The sequence below is a fragment of the Muntiacus reevesi genome, chromosome 7 (assembly GCF_963930625.1).
Source record: "Muntiacus reevesi chromosome 7, mMunRee1.1, whole genome shotgun sequence".
Taxonomy (NCBI): Eukaryota; Metazoa; Chordata; class Mammalia; order Artiodactyla; family Cervidae; genus Muntiacus; species Muntiacus reevesi.
This window is the reverse complement of record NC_089255.1, coordinates 53,139,904-53,167,829: the sequence shown is the minus strand read 5'-3', so window position 1 is coordinate 53,167,829 and position 27,926 is coordinate 53,139,904. Positions and strand designations below refer to the sequence as shown.

At 39.0% G+C, this 27,926-nt stretch overlaps 1 protein-coding gene across 3 annotated transcripts in view; it reads right to left on the bottom strand.

The window, feature by feature from the left end:
* RAB27A (RAB27A, member RAS oncogene family) overlaps nt 1-27,926 on the bottom strand; it is an 83,050-nt gene that overhangs the window by 19,437 nt on the left and 35,687 nt on the right. For all 3 annotated transcript variants that reach the window (XM_065940422.1, XM_065940421.1, XM_065940423.1), the window contains 3 exons: nt 9,435-9,609; nt 4,181-4,266; nt 1,320-1,423 (listed from right to left, as the gene is read on the bottom strand). In XM_065940422.1, the coding sequence (XP_065796494.1) occupies nt 1,320-1,423; nt 4,181-4,266; nt 9,435-9,587 (343 nt within the window). In that variant the 5' untranslated portion in view covers nt 9,588-9,609. The remainder of the gene's footprint in view (nt 1-1,319; nt 1,424-4,180; nt 4,267-9,434; nt 9,610-27,926) is intronic.

Genomic DNA, 27,926 nt, shown 5'->3' with positions numbered 1-27,926 from the left:
GATGCTCTTCCTGTGCTAAGATTCTATGAGCCCATCTCTAACAACAATCCTTAGAAAATGCTTAAGAAAGCCCCAGAATTGGTTCCGATGACACAAAGTAGAGGATGATGAGCAAGGAACGAGGATAAGAGATTAGAAATAGTCACTGCCATTCAGCCAAAAGGGTGTGTGACTCAGACTGGCATTTAACAAAGTGAGGCCCAGTAAGCATGACTAACCTGGGGAACCTATATTTAAAGCATTAAATAGCTCTTCAACTCTTAGTGATTAACTTAGTTGAGAAAGAGCATAAAAAGCCACTGAATCCCTCCATCCCCAAAAGGGTCAGTGAATCAAAAGCCAAAAGCTCCATGTCCTTGGGCAAGCCTATTACTCCATTAGGCTAACCATCTTTATCCTAAAATGAGGATACACCACCTCCCTGGATCTCCTTATGGGGGAAACATGGGGACTGGATACAAACTATGTGAAAATGTTTTGAAAACCACAAGGCATTCATCAATTACTTATTTAAAGGCTCATTTTTAAAAACAAGGCTTTCTACTATAAAAATCACAGCCCATAACCCTTTCATAACACCGAAACTATAAGAAATTGTTATACAGTAGGGGTTTGTAAATAAGTTTTCATTCTAAAGATTTGGCTGTTAGGAATTTAACATCACAGGCCTCCCCAGTAGGTTCTCTATGATTCCACCAATACAACCAACAGAGGAAAATGTACATTTCGTCAAGTAGCAGGATTCTAAATGACTACTAACCAATCATGTAAGCTATCAGGCTGTCTCCAAAGAGCCAAAATACAGGTTTATGTATACTGTGCTGGGGACCACTCTGGCCAAGGCAGTTCTAGAGGTTTCCATGACAAGATCCTCCTGGCAAGTGCTCTGGCCCTTTAAATACAGAAGAGACCTTGAGACAGGGTTAGGATCCATTAATTTTTCAAAAGCATCAATGTACTACATGTTTTGAACCCTGGGATGGTATCAGACTCGTTAGCACTTCTCTAGGCTTCTATCTTCATCTATAAAATGGGGGTAAGAGTCCTCTTTGTGGAAAAGCCTGGTGAAGAGATTACACAGAAAACACTCCATGAATCCAGAGTGCAAAATGCACTCAACAAATGGAGGTTAGCATGACCAGGGAAAGCAGAGGACTTCAGTCATGTTTGCTCCTGACCTAAGGAGCTGTGCTCCTTTAAAATAGCATTTTAAACAGCATTAGGAGCTCTCACAAAACAACTTACAAAAGAAGTAGAATATAAGAGAGATTCTGTTTCAGGGAGTGGGAAGCAACAGGCAGGGAGACAATACTACTTACTTATCCAGTTTCTGACGTTGAGAAAACTCTGCTCATTTGTCAGATCAAAAAGCAGAAGAAACCCCATAGCATCTCTGAAGAAGGCAGTTGTCAAGCTGCGAAACCTGGGAACATAAAAGCAGATTGGTCACCTAAACCACAGCCCTACTCTTTGAAACATACAACAGTTCATCAATAACAAGTCAGATGTTTAACAACACGCCACTGTTTCTACTAACTTCGCATTATACATGCACACTATGTATAGATTTCTTATTTGCATAAGGTTTACTGAATTATGCTATTATATATAGATAGTTTCAACAGTGTAAAATTATGTACATAGTCAGTGACATTGAGTATCTTAAAAATATAGTAAATAGGTATTTAGAACAAGAAAAAAATATTTGAAAACATATATAGACATTCTAAAATGCCAACAGTTATTGGAATTTTCTTTTAAAATAAAAACATTTTTTTTTTAATTTAACAAATTAGATGATGATATTCCAAATGTGTATAATAAGTTATTTATCTAACTGGTAGAAATTTATGTATGAATAAGCAATGTGATTTGAAAAACCAGCCTTCTGGACAGGGATGGCAAGAATTAGCTCATGATCTCTTTGTCTCAGCCAAGAATTTATCATACAATTAAAAGTTATATAGGCCAAAAGCAACAGTGCTTGCTGTGTATGTGTCTTCCCTGTCCTGTGAAAGCCTGACTTGATTTAACATCACAATGTGCTCCATGCATGACCTTTTAATTTCAGTCTCTACAGAAATCCCTTATCCCTGAGAACCATTACTTTGGTTTTGCTGCTGCTAAGTCCTGTCAGTCGTGTCCGACTCTGTGCAACCCCATAGACGGCAGGCCACCAGGCTCCCCCGTCCCTGGGATTCTCCAGGCAAGGACACTGGAGTCGTTGCCATTTCTTCTCCAATGCATGATAGTGACAAGTGAAAGTGAAGTCGCTCAGTCATGTCCGACTCTTTGCAACCCCATGGACTGCAGCCTACCAGGCTCCTCCGTCCATGGGATTTTCCAGGCAAGAGTACTGGAGTGGGGGTGCCAATGCCTTCTCCGTTCTATAAGTAACAATTGGCAAAATTGAAATAAGACCCAGACGGCAGCTGTCCCGACCCTGGTGGCCATCCCCACAGCCAGTTTTGAGTTCCCTGCAAGAGAGTGGCAGGACCCGATGGCTCCTGGATCTTGCAAGCAGATCCACTCATTCTCCCTCTCAACTTTGAGTCACCTGCTCTGCGCGCTTCGGCAACGGCCCTCGGGCAGCCGAGGTCAGCTGGTGCCAGCTCAGGTTATCGCAACCAGCATGGGACTCAGCCCACCGAACAGGGCTCTCCACTGGCCGGTGGCTTTAGGGGACGGTAATCAGACTCAATTTCTCCTTTCTTTGTACCCTCTCCACCAAGGATTTGGGCTTCCCAAGTGGCCCGGTGGTAAAGAATCTGCCTGCCAATGCAGAAGATGCAAAGATGCAGCTTTGATCCCTGGGTGGGAAAGATCCCCTGGCACAGGAAATGGCAACCTGCTCCAATATCCTTGCCTGGAAAATTCCTTGGACAGAGGAACCTGGTGGGCCACAGCCCATGGGGGTCACAAAGAGCTGGACACAACTGAGCACACACATGCATGCATGCACTAAGGATTTATTCTGCCATCTCCCTGCCTCCTCTCCCTCTCGCAGTAGGTTTTCTCTCCGTTTTTGCCATTATGCAAAGCCTGCAACTGACAGGCATAGGCTCCAGAGAAGAAAATACTGGTTAAGAATATGTCCTTTAATTAGCTATTTTAAGTGTTCTCAAAGAATTCTAATCCATGTTTTTACCAAAAAAAGTACTCATCTTTCAGAGATATGTACCAAAATAGTTACAAAAGAAACAACTTGATATTTGGAATTTGCTTCAAAATAACTGTGGGGCGGGGTGGGAGGGCAGTGAGAAGAGGTGAAGGATATACAGGAAGTAAGATGGGCCACAACCTGATGTTTGTTGAAACTGGGAAGTCAGTACCTGATTTCACTGTACTTGCCTCTCTACTTCTGTATATACTTGGAGTTTTCCATAACAAAAACTTAAACAAACAAATAAAATCCTTCAAGGAAAATTGTGAGAGATAACAGAGCTGCAGCTAACTGAAAGCAACTTTAAACAGACCTGCGGTAGCCAAGGGAGGGGCAGCTGGGGTAGGGATGGATTGGGAGTTTGGGCCTAGCAGATCCAAACTATTATACAGAGAATGGATAATCAACAAGGTCCTATTGGATAGTGTGCAGGGAACTATACTCAATGCCCTGTGATAAACCATAATGGAAAATAATATAAAAAAGAATGTATATATTTGTATACCTGAATCACTTTACTGTACAGCAGAAATTAACACCAACACTGTAAATCAACTATATTTCAATCAAAGAAAGTAACTTTATATGAAGATTTCATGTGACATTTTCGTCAAGCAACCTCTGATCATGTAAGTTAATTCCAACATGATTTTTATGCTAGGTTCCAATAATTAGGTAAGGAAAATGCATGCAACTCTAGCTTTCTTTGTGGTTGAGTAAGCAGCAGAAGTAAACGGAGACAAGTATACAGGTTTTTTAAAAGGGGGAGAAAAAGAAAGAGGTCCATAAGTAAAAGCATCCATTTTTAAAAGGATTCATTTTCCCTTTGACCTTGTATGAAATAAAGCCACTATTATCATTTCAGGCTGATAAATTTCCTGCTAATTTGGCAGCATGGCTTATCCAGGTGCACATCAATGAATCAGTTGGCCTTTTCCTGCTCAGGTCACGGTGTGAAGAGTGCAGTTGTTTTTCCCCTTTGCTCCAGCAAAGAGCACATGACTAAAGATCTCATACCTCTCTTGTCCAGCTGTGTCCCATAACTGCAGGTGGATTCTCTGACCTCTGCCAACAGCTCCATCTGGCCCATTGGCTCTGTACACCTAAAATGGCAAAACCAAAAAGAAAAAAGAACTTCTGAGACTGGTGAACTCTTCTCACTTACCTATTCAGTACAACTCCCCTAAGTATCTAAACTTCTAAAGAAAATTCCATCTGGAATACAATCTTATTTGTATTTTATTTCAAATAATTGTCTCTGGATAACATAATAATTTGTATTAAATGATATAAGCACATTTTTGTTGTTCAGTCGCTCAGTTGTGTCTGACTCTTTGTAACCCCATGGACTGCAGCATGCCAGAGTTCCCTGTCCTTCACTGTCTCCTGGAATTTGCTCAAACTCATGTCCATTGAATCGATAATGCCATCCAAACTTCTCATTCTCTGTTGCCCTTTCTCCCCTGCCCTCAATCTTTCACAGAATCAGGGTCTTTTCCATTGAGTTGGCTCTTCATTATAATGTGTAAGCACATTATATATCTTTATAAATATATTAAAGAATGTACAAGTAATATTTTATTTGTGGGAGGGAAGGGAGAGACAGAAAGAGGCAGAAAAAATACTTCTGGAAATAATAGCCAAAAACTTCCAAAATCTGATGAAAATTATTCATGTGCATATTCAAGAAACTCAATGAACTTCAAGAGGATAAACTTTCTTATACTGACTAGACATATCACCAAACTGTCAAAAATTAAGACAGAGAGAATTTTTAAAGCAGCAAGAGAAAAGTGATTCAATACCTATAAGGGATCTCAATAAGACTAAGAGCTGATTCATCATTAAAAAACAAATAAATAAAAATGGAGGCCAACAGGCAGTAGGACAATCAAAATTACAGAAAGGAAAAAGACTACAGACCGAGAACCCTATATCCAGCAAAGTTATCCTTCAAATTAAAAGGGAAATTAAAATATCTGATAAACAAAAACATAAAATTCACTGCTAGCAGAACTGCCCTGCAAGAAATAAAAAGACAGAGCTTCAGGCTGAGATGAAAAGACACTAGGCAGGAATTCAAATTCACACAAAGAAATAAAGAGCACCAGTAAAGGTAACTACATGGGTCAATACAAAAGACAATATAAATGGTTTTTCATAACCCTTTCCTGCATCTGACTAAAAGACAATTTCATAAAGCAATAATTACAAACCCATGTTGATAGGTACACAGTACATAAAGATGCAATATGTATGCAATTTGTATGACAATAACAATGAAAAGTAATGGGGAGGAAATGGAGCCATATAAGAGCAGAGTATGGTGTTGAAATTAAGTGGGTATTAATCCAAACTAGACTGTTAAAAATTAAGATGACAATTTTAATCCTCAGGGGAACTATTAAGAAAACAATTCAAAAAATAAAAAATGAGAAGGGAATTTAAATTTAAAATTTTCTAGTAGGGTAAGGGTACAAAGAAGTAACAGGACAAAAAAAAGATAAGACATATAGAAAATAAGTAGCAAAATGGCAGACATAAATCTTCCTTTGTTAGTAATTATACTGAATGTAAATGGATTGAAGATTCCAGGTGAAAGGCAAGGGTTAGCAGAATAGATTTAAAGATGCGATCCAACTATATGCGCTCTACAAAAGACTTATTTTAGATTCAAAGACACAAAAAGGGTTTTAGGAAAACAATGAAAAAAATACAATGTCATGCAAACAATAACCAAAAAGATAGCCGGAGTTATACTAATATGAGACAAAATAGACTTGAAGACAAAAAGAGACAAAAAAGGATATTTTATAATGATAAAAGGGTCATTTAGTTACCTTTAAGAATACATACAGATAAAAAGAGAGAAATAAACAATTTGACAATATTTAGAAACTTCAATACTCTTTTGATAATGGATAAAACAAGCAAGCAGATGAACAAGGAAACAGAAGAGCTGCAGGACACTCTAAGTCAACTAGACATAATATAGACATCTATAGAAGACCTCACCCAACAACTGCAAAACACACATTCTTCTCAAGCACATATGAAACATTCTCAAGGACAGACCTTATGTTAGGTCATCAAACAAGCCTTGACAAGTTTAAGAGACTAAAGTTATACAAAATATATTTTCTAACCATAATGTGGTTTTTAAAGAAAATTAGAAATCATTTACAGAAAGGAATTTGGGAAATTCATGAGTATGTGGAAATTAAATAATATAATCTTAAACAGCCAATGGGTCAAAGAAGAAACATAATGGAAACTAGAAAGCATTTTTAGATGAATGAAAAGCACAATATACAAAAAGTAGCTTCACTGCTAAAATAGTGCTCAGAGGTAAATGTATAGCAGTAAACACCTATATTAAAAAACAAGAAAGATCTCAAATCAATAACTTAACTTAAATGTCAACCTTAAAAAACTAGAAAAATAAAAGTAAACTAAATCCAAAGCAAACAGAAGGAAAGAATAATAAAGATTAGAGTGGAAATAAATTATCTTTTCTTTGAAAAGCTCAAGAAAATTGATAAACCTTTAGTTAAACTAAGAATAAAAATAGATTCAAATTCTTAAAATCAGAAATGAAAGAAAGGACAACACTACCAACTTTAAATATATAAAAAGGTTATAAAGGAATAGTATGAACAACTGTATGCCAAAAAATTGGATAGCTTAGAAGAAATGGAGAAATTCCTAGACACAAACAATTAAAACTAACTCAAGAAAAAATAGAAAATCTAGAGACATATAGCCAGAAAGAAGACTGAATTCATAATAAAAATAACTTCCCACAAAGAAAAGACCAGGCCCAAATATCTTCACTAGTGAATCTTATCAAATGTTTAGAGAAGAATTAACATCAATCCTTCCCAAACTCTTCCAAAATACAGAAAAGAAGGAAATATTTCCCACTTCATTCTATGAGGGTTTTATTATCCTGATACCAAAAACAAAACTATGAGGGGGAAAAAAAACTATAGACCAATATCCATTCTGAATACAGATACCAAAATACTAGAAAACAGAATTGAACAACATAGAAAAAGGATTATATACCATGACTGGGTGGAATTTATCATAAGAACAAGGTTGGGTTAACATACAAAAACCAATCAATATCGATTTGTAATGGAACAGAACAGTTCTACAATAAAGGACTAAAACCACACAATCATCTCAATAGATACAGAAGAAGCACCTGAAAAAATCCAACACCTTTCATAATAAAAATGCTCAACAATTAGGAATAGAAGATAACAACCTGGACCTGAAAAACACCATCTATGAAAAACGCACAACTTCTATTACACTTTATGGTAACTGAATGCTTTCTCCTTAAAATCAAAGATAAGACAAAGATGTTCTCTTGCAACATTTCTACTCAAAATTTTACTGGAGGCACTCATCAGGGCAATTAGGCAAAAAAAAAAAAAAGAAAGCATATCCAACTTGGAAAGGAAGAAGTATAACAGAAGATAGGAGGATCTTGTATATTGGAAATTCTAAGGAATAAACAGATACAGACACCCCCTACACAGGCACACATGCGGGTTATATTAGAAACAATAAACAAGTTCAGTAGTGTTCCAGTATACAAGCTCAACTTACAAAATTAATTGTATTTCTACACACTGGCAAAGAATAATTCAAAAATAAAATTAAGAAAACAATTTAATTTACAATAGCATAAAAAGACTAAGATACTTAGGAATAAATTTAATTTTAAAAGTATAAAATATATTCTGAAAGCTACAAAATATTGTTGAAAGAAATTAAAGAAGATCTAAATGGGGCAAAAAATTCCATGTTCACAAATCAGAAGACTTAATATTGCTAAGATATGAATGCTTCCTAGGTGGCACAGTGGTAAAGAATCTGCCTGTCAATGCAGGAGATGTGAGTTCAATCCCTAGGTCAGGAAGATCCCTTGGAGTAGGAAATGGCAACCCACTCCAGTATTCTTGCCTGGAAAATTCCATGGACAGAGGAAACTAGTGGACTATACAGGCCATGGGGCCACAAAGAGTCTGACACAACTGAGCATGCATGTACTCCCCAAATTGTTCTACAGATTCGGTGCTATCCCTGTCAGAATTTCAGCTGGTTTCTTTGTCGAAATTAATAAGCTGACCCTAAAATTCGTTTGAAATTGCAAGCATCCCAAAATAATGAAAAAGACAAAGGTATAAAATAAGCTACAGGGATATATTGTAATATATACACAGGATATATACACAGGATTCCCTGTGTATAAACACAGGGAATATAGCCAATATATTATAATAACTATAAATGGAATATAACCTTTAAAAATTGCAAACAAAAAAAATTGTAAACCACTATATGGTACACCTGAAACTTACACAATACTGTATATCAACTATACCTTAATTTAAAAATAATTTTTAAAAAAAAGCAGTGGTAGTAGAAGAAAAGGCTTCTGGTAGTGGAATAAAAGACTTAGGGTGGATCAGATAGAATGAATTCTTCTGTCCTTGAAGCCAGAAACTCTGCATATTTCCCAAGCAGAATATGCTCCACCAAATGGTCTCTGTCCTTAGTTTTCCTGACTACTTCGTGACCTGCTTTATGGGAATGGGTGCTTTTTTAATAAGAAATGTAAAAAAAAAAAAAGCAGAGAATGAGCAAAAAAAAAAAAAACAAAAAGAAATGTTCCTGGACACACCAATCTCCTGACTTCCTCTCTACCCCCAGAATAACTTGTCTTTCAGTCCTTTAAAAAAAATAAATACAACTGTTAAAAAGAACCTTTTCTCATTCTACAGAACCCTACTGTTCCCTTGGTTACCTCCAGGATCCATATGCACAGTCATTCCCACCCATATTTCAACCTCACACTCCTGGTGGGGTCAATGAGTCCGCGACCTAGGGAATGGGACTGCTGAGGCCTTAATTAAGAGAAAAGCCATTAAAATGAGCAGGATGGTTTGCAAGCTTCATAATAAAGATAGACAAATAACTGTAGAATTCAGAAGGAAGATACCAGCCACAAGTGTATCAAGGAAATTTTTTTAAAATCTTCACTTTTACTTTATTTTACCTGCTTGGTTTTACATGAAGCGTCCTCAGTTACAGCCTTTAATTACATTTGCTCAGACTGAACATAATACACTTTCATATGTACCCTTTAATTTTAGATTCCAATCTTTGTCCTCATAATTCCTATGAAGTAAACAAAACAAACAGGCAAAGGTTGACTCAGAGATTATATTTTTATATGGAAGGATGCAGAACTTACCACTCTCTTTTCCCTGAAGTCAATGCCGACTGTTGTGATGAATTTGGAGTTAAATTTACCATCTGTGTACTGATAAAGCACACTGGTCTTCCCTACTCCCGAGTCTCCCAGAGCTAAAAACTTGATAAGGTAATCATAGTCTCCATCAGACATAATGAAGAACTCAGCGTGTCACCTGAAAAATACAAACAAATTCATATTTACCAAAAACTCATTAGAAAATATTAGAATCCTCTTCTTTTAATATCCAGTTCAATAAGTACTTCTACATAGCACCTATATGCCTAAGGGTTCTGTGAAGAAAGGATTAGATATTATTTACTGTCCCAAGGACTTAATCATTTGCTAGATAAGATGCTACTGAACTGTGCTGTGCCGTTATAGTACCCTTAACACAAAAATTCCAACTGAGAATGAAAATCAAGAAGATAATGGTCACTATCTTATACACAGATCATGTAGAACAAAAATTAACAGAACAAAGGAAGAAAGAGAATGTTTGTGGTTGTTTAGTCGCTAAGTTGTGTCTGACTCTTTTTGGACCCCATGGACTGTATAGTCTGCCAAGCTCCTCTGTCCATGGGATTTCCCAGGCAAGAATACTGGAGTAAATTGCCATTTCCTTCTCCAAAGAGAATGTTTACAGGAATAATAGTAATTCTTAGAGTGCAAGTGGTTCCGACTGTACCTCCTTTCTCAAAGTCTCCTAGTGCTAAATCCTTGGCTTTTCTTTTGGACATCTAGGCAATTTCATTTGTCCTATGCATTTTCACATGTCATTATAGTTCCTTCAAAGATAATGCTAATAAAACTTGGTTTGCAGCTTCCTCACATTATTGGAGAAGGACATGGCAACCCACTCCAGTACTCTTGCCTGGAGAATCTTGTGGATGGAGGAATCTGGTAGGCTGCTGTCCGTAGGATCGCACAGAGTCGGACACGACTGAAGCAACTTAGCGGCAGCACATATTATTATTGTCACCTACTACATATTAAACCAGATCTTTCTGGAATATCACTGTTCACTTGAGAACTGAGTTCCACCATGAAGGGCGCATTTACCTACACTTGCCTTGATAGTCTACAGTAAATGCTACCAATTCAGCTCTTCAGCACTGGGCAAAACAAGTCTACCTTTGAGAAGAAATATTCTTGCTTTTCCAGCAAGACCTAACTATGGTTACCTTTTATCTTTCACAATCAGCACTTTTCAAGATTTATTTTTAATCCTTTAAATAGCTTCAAACTATTCAAAATATTAATCTGACTGGAAATATAGTCTATCTTCAGAGAAAGCTTACTTCTTTTTGTCCTCCCATTTCTAATACCAATAAATCCTCTTGAAAATCAGAAAAGCAATCATCCTGTTATCACTGACAGTGCTATCTGCCCATTCAATATACACATTTACCTATCCACATACACATCATAAGTCCTGCATTAGACTCTGCTGGTTTGGGGGACCTCCCCCGTGGTTAAGAATCACCTTCCAATGCAGGGGACGCAGGTTTGATCCCTGGTGGGGGAACTAAAATCCCACATGCTGCCAGGCAAGTAAGCCCATGTGCTGTAACTAGAGAAGCCCCAGCATGCCACAACTAGAGAAAGCCCACGTGTGGCAACGAAGAGCCCATGCGCTGCAATGAAGACTCAGTGTAGCCAAAATAAAGAAAAAAAAAATTCTGCTGATTTCCCTCTCATTGTCCCCTTTTCATCCAGTCAGCTCCTTTCCAGAAACTTTACCACAATTCTCAATTCTTCCCATTGGATTATTCCTATAGCTACATAAAAAAAGCTCAGGCAAGGACATTCACTGACTTTTCAAGGTTGCCTCCCCTAGCCCATCCTCAGTTTGATGACTCACCTTATGTTCAAAAATCCTGAATTCTGATTCCCAAGAGCTGCTGCAGTGACCTCTGCAGAGTGCCTTAGTGCAGAGCTACAACCTCACATTCAGATATGGCTGGTCAGTCACTAAGGGCAAAGCCTCTACAAAACACTCAGCACCCTGTTTGCACACAGTAAAGAGTGACACAGTGCAGATGATGGCTTTCCATTTACAGCCTCTGTACTCACAGGTGCGGGTTTGCCAGTACTGATGGGGTATAACGCTTCTTCAGAAGATGACCACTTGGGTCCAAATAAAGACTAGCAAGTCTCATCACAGCATCTGACTCGCTCTGAGTTATTCATAAATAAGAGATAAGAATTGAAAAGTAGGTCCAGATAGCATTGAACCATTTGTTGGGGGGGGGGGGGGTCCCCTCCAAATAAACGAGTAAGCAGAAAGCAACTCCAAATTCTGCAAGGAGAGTGATGTAAGATGTTTCTGTGGCTACCTTGTTTTCTGTTTATTTTTATTTTGAAAAAAAGTTTATCATTTCTATAAATATGTTTTTGTATCATTTTAAGTACAGGAGAAAATGTTGTCATAAATGGCACACTCTTCTAGAACTCTCTAAACGTACTTAAATGGAATTCAAAGACAGATGAACGTATCTTTAGGGCCCCCAAATTTAGAGTGTTTTAGTTATCATGGGAGAAGAATTACACATCTAAGTCTATAAATGGTCTTCATGGGTTTTGTTTTCTATTCATGGTAACAGCAATACATAACAGTCTGTCCAAAACCAAACCATCATAAAAGAAGTGTTAACAAACGAAATACCACAACTAACAGTACAGACGCCACTGCTGACATTAATCATAGTTTATATTCTTGAGACTGCACCCTTAGATAATTATCTGCCTGTTGACCTGAAAATAAATGCTCAGACCTTCCATTTCCTGGGTTGTTTGCTAAAGAATAAAACAGAACCCAGAGAATTTAATTCATTTGCACAGTCTAGAACAAATGTCTCCTAACTTTAAGTCCAATGTCTATTCTACCCCAAGCTTTGTGGCCATTACTCAAATTTTTACAAATGCATTTTGGACTTACAAGTGACCAGGTATGGGGGACTTCCTTGGTGGTTCAGTGGTTAAGAATCTACCTTGCAATGCTGGGGATGTGGGTCCAATTACTGGACAGGAAACTAACATCCCACATGCCATGGAGCTACTGGGCCCATGTGCCACAACTAGAGAATCTGTGTGCCGCTGTGAAAGATCCCACTTTACCATGATTAAGATCTGACAAAAACAAAATAAAAAATAAATAAATATTTTTTTAAAGTGGCCAGATTTGGTATCATACAAGGGAGCCTAACAGGAAACATGTGACTTCTGAAGTCAAGCAGAGATAGACTGATTCCACGTCTCCCACCTACTGGCTACCCAGATGTTTTGCAGCCTTGGATTTTCAGGTTTCCATTCTATGAAAAAGAAGATAATGTACTCTACTTCACCCCATTGTTCTAAGGATTGAATGAGACACTCTTTGTGGAGTGACCAGCACAATGCTTGACAGATGCTGGGTAGTCAGTAAATGCTGGTTCACATTCATCTCCCCACGCTGGACAGATCAGATGGGGCTCTGAAGACCTAGAGCAATTTCTGAAATAGTCTCTAGGAAGCTTGAAACATGCATTTCTGACAAAAGATTACTGACTGGCTCGGAGTAGTTCACTAAGTCAGAAAAGATGACCCTATTTTTTGGCTAAATCTAACCATTTTCAATTAATTTTAAGTAGATATGTCATTTTCAAAAGAGTTATGACCAGCCTAAAATCAGGTTTAAATTACATAAAACACTTCAATCCATTCTAACCAATTCATACTTGTTCAAAAGAACCTCAATGGTTCATTCTGGTTGAGAATGAAAGAGTTAAGTTCAAAGACATTCTATCTACAAAACCATTTCTGATTGATCTAAAGCCACTTTGGCTAAAACCACATGTGTCTAACCATTTAGGTCTGGTTTCAAGAGCTCAAATAGGCTTCAGGCTGGTTTTAGCTAGCTCAAATAAGCTCTCACTTAGACAAGCAGATTCTGACTGACTCATACGAGGTTTGATTGGTTCAGAATAAATTTTACTGAATCAAGTTAACACTGACCAATTAAATCTATCTGCAACTGGGCCACAGTTGCTCTAATTTTATCAAAACACTTGTAACTAGTTCAAGGTAAAAACTGGTTCAAAACAGTCCAAGTTGAGACTTTCCTGGTGGTCCAAAGGCAAAGACACAGTGTTCCCTATGCAGGAGTCCTGGATTTGATCCCTAGTCAGGGAACACAGGGCTTCCCTTGTGGCTCAGCCGGTAAAGAATCCACCTGCAATGTAGAAAACCTGGGTTTGATCCTGGTTTGGGAAGATCCCCTGGACAAGGGAAAGGCTACCCACTCCAGTATTCTGACCTGGAGAATTCCAGACTGTACAGTCAGTCCATGAAGTCGTAAAGAGTCAGACACAATTGTGCAACTTTCACTTTCACTTTCAGGGAACTAGATCCCACATGCCACAATTAAGACTTTGCATGCCACAACAAAGACTAAAGATCCCACATATTGCAACTAAGACCCGGTGCGGCCAAAAAACAAACATTAAAAAAAAAAAGTCCAAGTTGACTGATCAGATGTTCAGTTTAAGACTAAAAAAGTAAAATGATAATCAGAAGCACCAAAAGCAATGGTTTGGTGTTTTAAACTTATGCCAAATCAATAAACTTAAAATTTTATTTATAATCACCTCAATTATAGACAACTTGAACTCAAAAATGTATCTCCACCACAGTATAGTATCTTTCTACAACTGAACAGTTTGTCCATGTTGGAGTACAGTATACTGGTTGGAGAAAGGACACTATCCAAGGAGAAAACAATAAACAACAGGAAAAGGCATGATGAGTGACACTGGCCTCTTGGGTTGAGAACTCACCTCCTGACTTATCTCAAGGATCTGGCAGCAAAACATTGATCTGTGATCCAACAATGAAATATAAATTTCAGTTGGGTGGAACATTCAGGAAATTGGGAGGCTATTTAGAGTCTGTCCAAACTTGGACACAATGACCAGGCCGGTTTGGGTTAACAGAGACCAGAATTCTAAACAGTAAGGAAATAAAAGGTTTCAGGGAATAGGCAGGTCTTCAAATTGTTAATAGAGATTTTTTTCAGAGTTTTGGCAGGGTATTGATGGTGATAGGTTTCTTGTCTGAGATTCTGGTAGGTCTTCACATAGAACCATCTTTGTATGAAAAATTATTTTTGTTTCTTATTTTTGTTACCCAAGTCCTGAGTGGTGTCTCTGGAGCCTATTCTTCAGGAGAAAAAATATCCCACTCCTCAATTATGGAAATAATGAATTATTTTTCAGTATCAGTTCAGTCGCTCAGTTGTGTCCGACTCCTTGCAACCCCACGAACCATGGCACACCAGGCCTCCCTGTCCATCACAAACTCCTGGAGTCCACCCAAACTCATGCCCACTGAGTTGGTGATGCCATCCAACCATCTCATGCTCTGTCGTCCCCTTCTCCTCCTGCCCTCAATCTTCCTCAGCATCAGGGTCTTTTCAAATGAGTCAGCTCTTCGCATTAGGTGGCCAAAGGATTGGAGTTTCAGCTTCAACATCAGTCCTTCCAATGAACACCCAGGACTGATCTCCTTTAGGATGGACTGGTTGGATCTCCTTGCAGTCCAAGGGACTCTCAAGAGTCTTCTCTAACACCACAGATCAAAAGCATCAGTTGTTTGGCACTCAGTTTTCTTTATAGTCCAACTCTCACATCCATACATGACTATTTGAAAAACCATAGCCTTGACTAGACAGACACTTTTGTTGACAAAGTAATGTCTCTGCTTTTTAATATGCTGTCTAGGTTGGTCATAACTTTCCTTCTAAGGAGTAAGCGTCTTTTAATTTCATGGCTGCAATCACCATCTGCAGTGACTTTAGAGCCCAGAAAAATAAAGTCAGCCACTGTTTCCACTGTTTTCCGTCTATTTGCCATGAGGTGATCGTACCAGATGCCATTATCTTAGTTTTCTGAATGTTGAGCTTTAAGCCAACTTTTTCACTCTCCTCTTTCACTTTCATCAAGAGGCTCTTTAGTTCTTCTTCACTTTCTGCCATAAGGGTGGTGTCATCTGCATATTTGAGGTTATTGATATTTCTCCCAGCAATCTTGACTCCAGCTTGTGCTTCCTCCAGCCCAGCGTTTCTCATGATGTACTCTGCATGTAAGTTAAATAAGCAGGGTGATAATATACAACCTTGACGTACTCCTTTTCCTATTTGGAACCAGTCTGTTGTTCCATGTCCAGTTCTAACTGTTGCTTCCTGACCTGCATACAGGTTTCTCAAGAGGCAGGTCAGGTGGTCTAGTATTCCTATCTCTTTTTATGTTGGCATTTTAGAGCACAAAGGGGAACAGAATAAAATACACAATGCAGAATCTGGGGCACCCAAACAACATGTCGTGCACACAATTTCCAGCAAGTACTCCAACCTACTGATCCTTGGGAAGCCAGTTCACCAAGCCCTCCCAATTGCATTGCTCTTACTAAAAATATGTCAGATGCCCACATGTCAAGCAGTTTGCATGCATTAGGGCAAAATCCTCATCACAGCCCTAAAGATACACATCATACATACTTCCTTCCTCGGAAAAATCTCAGTGTCTTTCTATCATGAATGCCACAATGAAAGGATGAGTAAGTGGGTCTTGGGAGGTCTATCACATGTCAACACAGGCTCAATTCCAATGTATTGTTGAGAAACAGAAAGAAGTGGAGGTTAAGAGCATGGACTCTAGAACTGAATCACCCACATGTGAGTTCAGTCATGTCACTTTAGAAAACTTAATGTCTTTTGCCTCAGGGTCTCCATTTTAAAAATGGGAATGATATCCTATTTTATTAATACTATTATGTATATGCTTTGTTATTTTAACTTTCTTATAAGTAGGGTGTATCTTATATTTCACAGTTTTACAACCTATGACAACTTCCAACTGTTAGTAAATAAAATGGCACTAGAAATACAGTTGTGTGAAAACCTTTCAATAGCATCTTCTAGCAAAATCAAGATATAGCATCAACACATTTAGATTTGGTGAAGCACAATAGTAAATCTATCTCAAACGTCTGTTGTGAGGATTGAATTAGTGTATACATATAAAGTTTGGAATAGTGCTTGGCACACAATAACTGCTATTAGCATCATAACCTAGCAGTCTAGTTCTGAAGGGTTAATACCCAGGCAATCTTCCTTCCTAGAAACCTAAAAAAAGAACTTAATCCCTAAAGTAAAAAAAGACACAAAATAAGACTCTATGGAGACCATTTGAACATAAGGTCACTTCTTTAAACACAATGCCTCCTGGAGGAAGTAGCATCTAAACCTCAAGGAAATGTCTTCTATTAATAAAAGTCAAGAATGCCCTCAATTTTGGATAGGCAAAAAAAACTTTCTTATCCAGCTCACTTCTTTCTCTCCTCCTTACACAAATATTTTTTCAAAGTGCTCTCCACCCTGACTCTCATGAGAGTAACAATAGAAGACAAGGAACACCCACTTCTTCAACAAGTACCATGTGGTGACAAATGCCTGGTAAGAGAAAGTCAATGATCTTCTTCCTTATTTAAAAAATAAAATATATTTTAATTGCTCTTCATGAAATAAAATAGAAGAAAATGGTTTAGCTAAAACAAAGGGGAAAGATCCCTCTCTGTGTGAATCTTGGTGTCTCTATGTGCCTCTCTCTCCCTCACACACACACACAACATCGTCCAAATTCTCCATGAAGCTCCCTATTAAATTCAGTCATAGATTCCAGCCTTAGGATCCCCTATCACAAGGCAGAGTCATTCTATAGTTACCCCAGATAATCTGGCCAGTTTTTGAAAGCCTGATTTTCCCTCTATCAACCATATTTAGTACAGAGATTAACAAAGCAGGGGGAGATGGTATTACCTGAACCACTACCACATGCCACAAATGGCAGGAGACAGTCACTACTTTTTGTCATCATCCTGAAGGAGAACTTCAAGACTGTATAAGAGAGGGATGTTTTCTTAACATGGTGGTAAGTAGGTTTGGGTTCAAATTCTGAACCCTTGTTGGTGTGACTTGGTCCAAGTTCATCACACTAAGCCTGCATTCTTAAACTACAAAGTAGAAATAACATTACAAACCTCACTGGGCTACTTTAAGGAGGAAGTGACATAAACCACAGAAAAATTTAGCACACTGCTTGGTTTGAATCGCGTTCAGTAACTGAAATTTCTCTTTATCAATACTACTACTAAAGCATAGCCTCATCACATTCTTATTAGGCAAAGCATGTAATTTTACAACCAGTGCCTGAACCTTCTGAAAAAATTGAAAAATTCAATTTAGCTGCTGTCATGTACGAGGCCTTTATCACAAAACTTACCTTGGCATTCTGATCTAACAGTGAGTTTTAACTGGGTAATTTCAGCACTGTCAGAGCTAGAGTGTTCATCACCAAAGCATTTTATAATACACCAAGATCTGAGTAGGTACAACGTGTGTTTACCAAATGAGCTCTGGCTACCACTGTCTTAGGTCACTGCAATTGCTATACCCTGAAATGAAACACATTTACTTTCACTACGAAAGCAAGATGTATACTGCCCAAGAGTGGGGCTCCCCATTTCTACAATAGAAGACAGCCTCTGCTCTCTGTGCACATGACCTTCCTCTTCTCAATTTCTGGTCTAGTTTGAATGGATACGTTTCCCTCCTCCTCAACAGGTTGGAAAAGGTCAGTTTTCATTCCAATCCCAAAGAAAGGCAATCCCAAAGAATGCTCAAACTACCGCACAATTGCATTCATCTCACACACTAGTAAAGTAATGCTCAAAGTTCTCCAAGCCAGGCTTCAGTAATATGTGAACTGTGAATTTCCAGATGTTCAAGCTGGATTTAGAAAAGGCAGAGGAACCAGAGATCAAATTGCCAACATTCACTGGATCATCGAAAAAGCAAAAGTTCCAAAAAAAACATATATTTCTGCTTCATTGACTATGCCAAAGCCTTTGACTGTGTGGATCACAATAAACTGTGGAACATTCTGAAAGAGATGGACCAACCAGACCATCTGACCTGCCTCTTGAGAAACCTGTATGCAGGTCAGGAAGCAACAGTTAGAACTGGACATGGAACAACAGACTGGTTCCAAATAGGAAAAGGAGTACATCAAGGCTGTATATTGTCACCCTGCTTATTTAACTTATATGCAGAGTACATCATGAGAAACGCTGGGCTAGATGAAGCACAAGCTGGAATCAAGATTGCCAGGAGAAATATCAATAATCTCAGACATGCAGATGACACCACCCTTATGGCAGAAAGTGAAGAAGAACTAAAAAGCCTCTTGATGAAAGTGAAGGAGGAGAGTGAAAAAGTTGGCTAAAAGCTCAACATTCAGAAAACTAAGATCATGGCATCTGATCCCATCACTTCATGGGAAATAGATGGGGAAACAGTGGAAACAGTGTCAGACTTTATTTTGGGGGGCTCCCAAATCACTGCAGATGGTGATTGCAGCCATGAAATTAAAAGACGCTTACTCCTCAGAAGGAAAGTTATGACCAACCTAGATAGCATATTAAAAAGCAGAGACATTATTTTGCCAACAAAGGTCGGTCTAGTCAAGACTATGGTTTTTCCAGTAGTCATGTATGGATGTGAGAGTTGGACTGTGAAGAAAGCTGAGCACTGAAGAATTGATGCTTTTGAATTGTGGTGTTGGAGAAGACCCTTGAGAGTCCCTTGGACTGCTAGGAGATACAACCAGTCCATCCTGAAGGAGATTAAGTCCTGGGTGTTCATTGGAAGGACTGATGCTGAAGCTGAAACTCCAATACTTTGGCCACCTGATGTGAAGAGTTGACTCATTGGAAAAGACCCTGATGCTGGGAGGGATTAGGGGCAGGAGGAGAAGGGGACGACAGAGGATGACATGGCTGGATGGCATCACCGACTCGATGGGCATGAGTTTGAGTAAACTCCAGGAGTTTGTGATGGACAGGGAGGCCTGACGTGCTGCGATTCATGGGGTCGCAAAGAGTCGGACACGACTGAGCAACTGAACTGAACTGAACAGGTTGACAGTGAAATAGATGAAATTATAAACAAAGAGCTTATCTTGTTTGTGCAAAGATCTCAGGTAGGGACTTTCCTGATGGACTGGTGGCTAAGATTCTGAGCTCCCAATGCAGGGAGCCAAGGTTCAATTCCTGGTCAAGGAAGTAGATCCCACATGTTGCAACCAAGACACAATGCACCCAAATAAATAAAAGTAAATATTAAAAACATTAAGAGAAAAAAAAAGATTCCATATGCCATAATGAAGATCAAAGATCCCATGTGCTACAACTAAGACTTGGTGCAAACAAATAATTATTCTTATCAAGAAGATCTTAGGTAGAGAAAAGTTAAGTAGAAATGTAATGGCTTTGAAAAATAGACAGAAACAGGAATGTCTTTCTTCCTTGTCTCCTTACTGAAAGATGAGTTTGGCTTTATCCAAATTCAGAATATTAGATTATAAGTGCATTACATATTCACCTATAACCTATGATTTGTAAATGGATTCTTCTCAATATAGTGTTTTGTAGTAATATCATACATTCACCATTGATAGTGAAAAGAGAGGCATGTGACTAAAAACTGACAGAATCTAAATTTACATATCTTAATATTTATACATGTGCCTGTTACATAGGAATATTCCATTTTCCCTATTTAAACAAAGTGAAAAGACTAACTTCTAGCAGATGATGATATATAAATGCCATTTAGATGATATATAAAGTGACAAATTATTCAAGGAAAAAACAGAATTATCTACAAAAACTGTTAAATTAAATATACATTCCCAAATATTGCCAGGACATCCAAATATATCATTTGTAAAAGCATTCTTCAGACATTTGCAATTCTTTATGAGTATTAAAGAGAAGGTCCAGAATAAAGAAAAAATAAACAGTCCCAACCCAAGAGTTCACCTACTATTTCTAAGATGTTACCATCACCTCTGTAGGAAACCAACATAAACCGGTAGACCAATAATTCAAGCAACTACAAAAAGCAGAGGCACCAGAATGTTTCAGGGAAGTAGAAAATGTTCTTCTGGAAGACCACTGTCAATAACTCAAATGAGATACTGGCTTTTTTGTTTTTTTTAAACTATAGAGATCATTGATTCATTTATTCCAAAGACATTATTTGTTGTCCACACCTCTTTTAGGATCAGAATATGAATGTTTACCAAAATTTATGAAAAGTAAACACTGGGTGTTGTATTGCTCACAGTTTGTGACAAGTACATCTTGTTTTATAGACAGAGGGTAACAGGAATAAAGGTGTACTACAGAATCTGTCACTTGTAAAATACAGGCAATACTGTGGTAATAGGAGTGGCTGTTTGGTTTGCTGAGTAATATCTCAAATAACACCAAAGTATCCCCATAATGGTCACAACCACATGTCCTGTCAATGGAATGTCTCACCCGTGGCTAAACGTACTTCTTAAAGACACCATGAAGCAAGGAAGACTCCAAGAATTACAAAGAAGTGCAATACCTATGAAGTCTACTCCCTCGAAGACAATGAAATATAGGTGTCGGAGTCAAGGTCTCCTAGATTCAAACAATGGAACACCACCACCCACCTGTGTAAAGTGAGTAGCAAAATGCATGATGGAAATCAATATATCATAGCTCTTCTAATGACTACAACAGATTAAGGTTTGAAAACTGATATTATGACATTAAGACTGGTGTTTTTTCCATGATATCATAAGAGGGACACTGAACCTAATAAAGCTCCTAAAGAATGGAGTAAAAATATTTTCTGAAAATGGAAAAGGAGGAGTGACCTAAGCTTGGTTCGGTTCAGTTGCTTAGTCATGTCCGACTCTTTGAGATCCCATAGACTGCAGCACGCCAGGCCTCCCTGTTCATCACCAACTCCCAGAGTTTACTCAAACTCATATCCATTGAGTCAGTGATGCCATCCAACCATCTTAACCTCTGTAGTCCCCTTCTCCTCCTGCCCTCAATCTTTCCCAGCATCAGGGTCTTTTCAAATGAGTCAATTCTTCGCATCAGGTGGCCAAAGTATTGGAGTTTCAGCTTCAGCATCAGTCCTTCCAATAAGTATTCAGGACTGGAGAAGGGAATGGCAAAACACTTCAGTATTCTTGCCTTGAAAGAACCCCATGAACAGTATGAAAAGACCTAAGCTACCTGGAAGGCAATATATCTGCAAGACTAACTGATTCATAGAGGAAATTCTGCTATTAAGTTTTGAAGAAGTAGAAGTGAAGAGTTGTTGGCTATGTCAGAGTGATGCCAAACTCCCAGGGTCAAGACTCAAAGATGGAAATATGAGGAGTGAGCATGTTGCTACCACAGACAGAACTGGAAGGATTACAAGTGAAGAAGCACTCAAAGGACCTGAAACTGAAGAATGCATTTCCAAGGTTGCAAAACACCTTGGAATACCTTTTATGTGTATTTTTGACTGAGAAACAAAGTTGAGGATTATGCCAAGTCTGGTCCTCCTGGAATGTGGGAGGGTTGGAAGGCCTTTGGCCAACACAATCTGGCTGTCCATGCGCATCTCACCTGCCTCAAAGCTTTTCATGTGAGGTAACACAGGGAAGATGCTGATTTCTCAGAGGAAATGCACCCAATCAAGAAGAGAATCACCTCACTTTGTGATGGAGCAACAATGCTTCTTCCACAACAAGAAAATTTTAGGATGAAAAAAAAAACTGTGAATTAAAAGAATCCAGACCTGTTGAAGATGACTTTCCAAACAATAAAAACAGTTGGGTAAATATCCCTGAGTTGGCAGTAGCTGGGAAAGAGAGGGTTCCTTCATCATTGCCTTTTTAAGAAACTAGGACAAAAACTCTATATTTATTCATGTAGAGAAACTGTGTCCAGAGTATACCACCGCCCTGCCTTTCTAGAGTCCTTCATTTGCATACCAGGACATCATTGTCACTGTTGTTTTGTAAGTGTGATTTTTTACAGTGTACTGTAACATTTCCCTGACTTCTTAATCAAAGGGCACAGACTGTACCCCATCTTTTCTGTGATGAGATGCACTGTGCCCCAGTGGCTCAGCGGTAAAGAATCCACCTGCCAAGGCAGGAGATGCAGATTCAATCCCTGGGTCAGGGAGATCCCCTGGAGGAGGAAATGGCAATGCACTCCAGTATTCTTGCCTGGAAAATTCTAAGAACAGAAGAGACTGGTGGGGTCATAAAGAGTCAGACACAACTGAGCACGCACGCACTGTACGTAACTGCCTACTTTCAGGAGCTGTGAATGGTGAGGGCTCCTATTCCACACACCCGACTGAGGTGAAGCATTGGTCTGGCATACAGACACTCACGAAGGCCACTAAGATGCACTGGATATGTCTTTACTTCTCCCTCATTCTGTCAATCCCATAGCCTTGCCTGTGCTGACCACATCAGAGCACAGCTGTTCTCTGCCCCAGGGATATGCTTCTCAGATGCAGGCTGGCTTATGAAAGCACATCATCTCTTCACAGCTGGTTTTCTTTTCCACAGTCTCCTGTCCACCCTATGATTCCCTCCTGTTGGGTCCCACTTCTATTCATTGCCCTGAGTCATGACCCCTCTGCTCTCTCTCCTTTTCTGGCTTTCCTGTCTCTCACCTCCAGGTTCTCGTCCTAAACTTCAGCTTGTGCGAGCAAAAACTGACCTTACACCAACAACGCCAGTCAATGAATATTGGTGCTCTCCTTATAATGGTGAGCGGCTACCTCAATTTTAAGGTAGCTTACAAGCTACCTTCACAAGCTCATGCACTACTCTGTCTTTAGGGACTTCTGCTTTTTCAAAAAGGAAAGGAGTTTTCCTCCAGCTAAGTCTGGGAATAGGGCCATTTCTGAAACCCAAGTGCTTCTCTGTGGTGCCAGCTTGGATTTTATCATATATTGATGAAAAGGCAGCATACAGACAAAAGTTGATCATTAGTTTAAAACACTATTGTCTGTAAATATTCCACCATATGTTAACTTAGTTCTTTTAAAAACAGTAAAATAGGCTCAGAAAAAAAATCAAACTATTTCCTGACGTTTTAGCAGCACCAGACAACAGTACTCGGATTCTTAGCCTCTCTCGTTTGGTGTCGATAAGCTCTAAACAGCCGGCTATAGGTCTTTCTAGCTCTCGTCAGATCCACTCTCTCTGTTAATATACTTACAACACATGTTTAGCTGCTCCCTACATATCATATTCTTTAACAGCTAAATCAAAAGGAAAAAAAAAGAAACTCACCGATGGCCCAGGTCCAGTGGGATACACTTCTTGTTGACTCTCAAGAAGTCTTCCCAGTTCCACCTATTCAGTAGGCAGTCTTAGCAAGGGACTGTTTGCATTTCTATCAACAGCTGTGTATAGACTAGGGTGTGCCTTGAGTTTACTTATGCAAAAGAGGACAGAAGTACTTGCAGTCACCCAGCCTACTTCTAAATCAGCCTGTCAGATCACATTGTTGGCTTTCTTGTGATTATTGTTGTTGTTTTCTAATTTTATTACCTTTGGGTTAGTAAATGTGGTCTGCTTAATATAAAATTGGGGAGGGGGTTGTTAAGTTTGAAAATAATCTGTATTCCCTGTTTGTTGCATGCAGAATTAGATATGTACTAGTTCAAGCCAGTTAGTTGCATTTTTCAATCTGATATATCCTTGTTTATGTTTTTCTACTTCTCCTGTTAGGTTCCAAGGAAATAATGTATCTTATTTTAGAAAATTAAGCACAAGACAATGTCTTAAAGGAGATGAAAATAACACATCATAAAAGAACAAGGCACTGCAATCCTTATGAGAGGCCTCAAGTTTGTGGGACCTCAAGCCTTCTGGGATCCATAGAGGTGCTTTAAGAGTCTATAATTATTCAAATGCCTTTTTTCCACTTTTATTAATTTTTTAACTGGAATAAAAATCTACAGTCAAATGAGTTATAATCTACACTCAGAGGTCTCCAAACTGCTCACTGACACTGCTTGGCAGTTATTTGCTAGATTAGTGCACATTACAACCCTCTCAATTAATGGCACATTTACGAGAGAATTCCAAATACTATATAGTATTTGGCATTCTCATAAATGTGTCATTAATTGAGAAGGTTGTAATGCATACTAGTCTTTCCTTATTTTCTTTCATTTTTAAAAATCTGGAGTGAATTCACATGTCCACTCTTGTGAGAGTAGTTAAGGAAGCATGTGTGAGCCACACTCAGTAAGTGACAGCAAGGCTCAGGCATGTCTGTTCAGCACACAGTGGCTTTTTTCCTGTTAGGACAGTCAATTGAGCAATAAGGAATGAACACAGTATGTTGCATCCTAGCATTTTACTACAGATCACTACAGAGATGATTTTATGTTTGGGGAGCTTCTTGTCTGACTTAGAGCAGTTTGAAGTTTGGGTTACTTTTTGTCCATAGCAGGTCAGTGTCTTCACAGCCAGCTGGATGCTCTGGCACTTGGGCTCAAAACTACCTAACGTCACTGCCGCAGATCCTTCACTCCCTCAGAAAACTGCTCTTGTCCAGCTGGTTGCAAATTTTCCTTAGTAAGTTTCTTCAAATGAAATCTTACCTGGCACTCTAATATATAAAACAGGTGAATTTAGAACCACTCTGGTGAAAGAAGTGAAGGTAAGCCCATTTCCAAGGCCTGTGAACCCATCAAGGTCCTAACAAGCGCTCCACCGTACACATGTGGAAAACCAGTGTGGAAAGCTCAACCTCAAATGGCTCTGAATCATCTCATTTGCCTTCAACTTTGTACCCAACACTTTCTTTCTCCCTACGCACCTCAGAGTGACAGCTCATTACACGGTCTGCTAGGCTTTTTCATTCAACATCTCCTAAAGACACCATCTCTCAAATCTTGCCCACTTAACCACAACCTTAGGACTCTTCTTATCTGGGAGTGAAAAACTGGAATGTATTGAAAGACCATGGTAAGAACTCCAAGAAGGGCTACCTGGAGCTTCAGAGAATAAGGAAAGAGTCTTGGAAACAATGATCATTGATTCATTCAAAGGGAAAGGAGAGCTGTGGATCTACTGCTGAATAGTCCAGGGAAAATCTAGACCAAACTGGCCAGAGATGAACCAAGCAGTAGCATCCTCCTTGGAACAGAAAACCAGTGTACTTGCAGAATGGAACTACTGGAAGGATGTTCATAACAAGCTACACTGTTGATTTTTTCCTAAAGGGCATTACAAAATACAGTCACATTCTTCTTGATGGACTCAACAACCTGTGCTTGGGCAGAGTCAAGATATGCTTTGAAGAACACAATGAAATGATATAGCAAACTTACTATATGATACAGCAAAGTAACTGAAAATATATTATTTTGCTCTGTATCATAAGACACTTTGTACTAAAGTACAGCCGAGAATAACAGAGCAGATGGGAGAAAAACCTAAAATCCTCTCCTCTAACTTGACTTTTTCCATAAATTCAAAGAAATTACTAGTATTGTATTTTCTCCACAGGACCCCTTGTTCCAGCTAATGGCTGTATCATGAGGAATGCTACACATGCAACGACTGCTACTTAGACCCATCAGAAAGTTCCAGGGAAGGAGGAAAGGGCACAGGTAAGATGGGAACAGAGTAACCCCTAGTGTTCCCTACCCAAGAAGGCAGCCTCGTATGAAGGTGGCACAGAACCAACTTCACTTCAGAGGGGCTAAATACAAATGGAGGTCCCAGACAGGTGGACAGAGTCACGCCAGAGTTGAACACCAACAAACTAAGGAGTAGATCAAAAAGGGGGAGAGGTGGCTTATGAATTCGAGGAACCCAGGAGGACACCTACCCACACACACTGCGAAGACCACTTAGTTCATCAGGAACCACACTTAGAAAAGACCCAGGTAGCAGTTACTTTATCAAAAGCCAGAGAGATTCTTACCTAAGTCAGGGAAATTATTCCACCTATTTGCTCCCTCCTGTTTAATCCATGCAATTTCCAAGCCTCCGTAATTGACCAGGCAGGTTCCTGCCCTGCGCAAATGGAAAACTCAAGCATTCAGGTTAGAACTTGGTTCCCAAACCTATACCTGTCTTTGTCATCAACCAGGTAGTAAGGACACCTACGGGAACCAAGTTCCTATTTTCTTTTTTGGCCACATTGTGTAGCATGTGTTAGTTCCCACCTCAAACCCATGCCCCCTGCTTTGGAAGTTTGGAGTCATAACCATTGGGCCACAAGGGAAGTTCCAAGTTCTATTTTCTGAATGCACCTATTAGAAAGACATTTGAAGGGAGGGGACTAAAAATATAGGGGCCAAAGTCAGTGAGCAAGATGGTCACTCAGAAAGAATCTACAGGGCCTGATTTTAAAAAAAAAAAAAAGAGTGAATAAAGAGACCTCAATATAGATATGCTAAGGCAAAATAAAGATTCTGTGTTAGCAAGGAAACTATGAATCTGCAGGAGAACAAGCCAAGAGAGGAAAGAAAATTACAGACAAGAGGAGCAGAAAACACATGAAAGGAACACCATGAGGATGTAAGTATTTGTGCATGAATAACAGATAGACAAGCAGCAACTTTAGAAACTTTGAGGGTTTGGAGGAAACTGAAGAAACATGTAATATAGTACTTCAGCTTAATGAGGATAAAATGAGAATCTATATATGAAAGAGGTGACCTCAAAGTAGTAAAAAAGGTTTTATAAGCTGCATATGAAAATCATTCTCATAATTCTATAATCATGCCTTAATAAACCCATTTGTTAAAAGTATAAAGTTAGCCCTCACATGGGCTTCCCTTGTGACTCATTTGGTAAAGAATCTGAGAGATGGGAATACCAGACCACCTGACCTGCCTCTTGAGAAACCTATATGGAGGTCAAGAAGCAACAGAACTGGACATGGAACAACAGACTGGTTCCAAATTGAGAAAGGAGTATGTCAAGGCTATCTATCATCACCCTGCTTATTTAACTTATATGCAGAGTACATCATGTGAAATGCCAGGCTGGATGAAGCACAAGCTGGAATCAAGATTGCTGGGAGAAACATCAATAAGCTCAGATGTGCAGAAGACACAAAGTGAAGAACTGAAGAGGCTCCTGATGAAAGTGAAAAAATAGAGTGAAAAAGTTGGCTTAAAACTCAATATTCAGAAAACTAAGATCATGGCATCCGGTCCCATCACTTCATGGTAAATATATGGGGAAGCAATGGAAACAGTGACGACTTTTATTTTTTGGGATCCAAAATCACTGCAGATGGTGATTGCAGCCATGAAATTAAAAGATGCTTACTCCTTAGAAGGAAAGTTATGACCAACCTAGACAGCATATTAAAAAGCAGAGACATTACTTTGTCAACAAAAGTGTCTGTCTAGTCAAGGCTATGGTTTTTCCAGTAGTCATGTATGGATGTGAGAGTTGGACTATAAAGAAAACTGAGTGCCAAAGAACTGATGCTTTTGATCTGTGGTGTTGGAGAAGACTCTTGAGAGTCCCTTGGACTGCTAGGAGATCCAACCAGTCCATCCTAAAGGAGATCAGT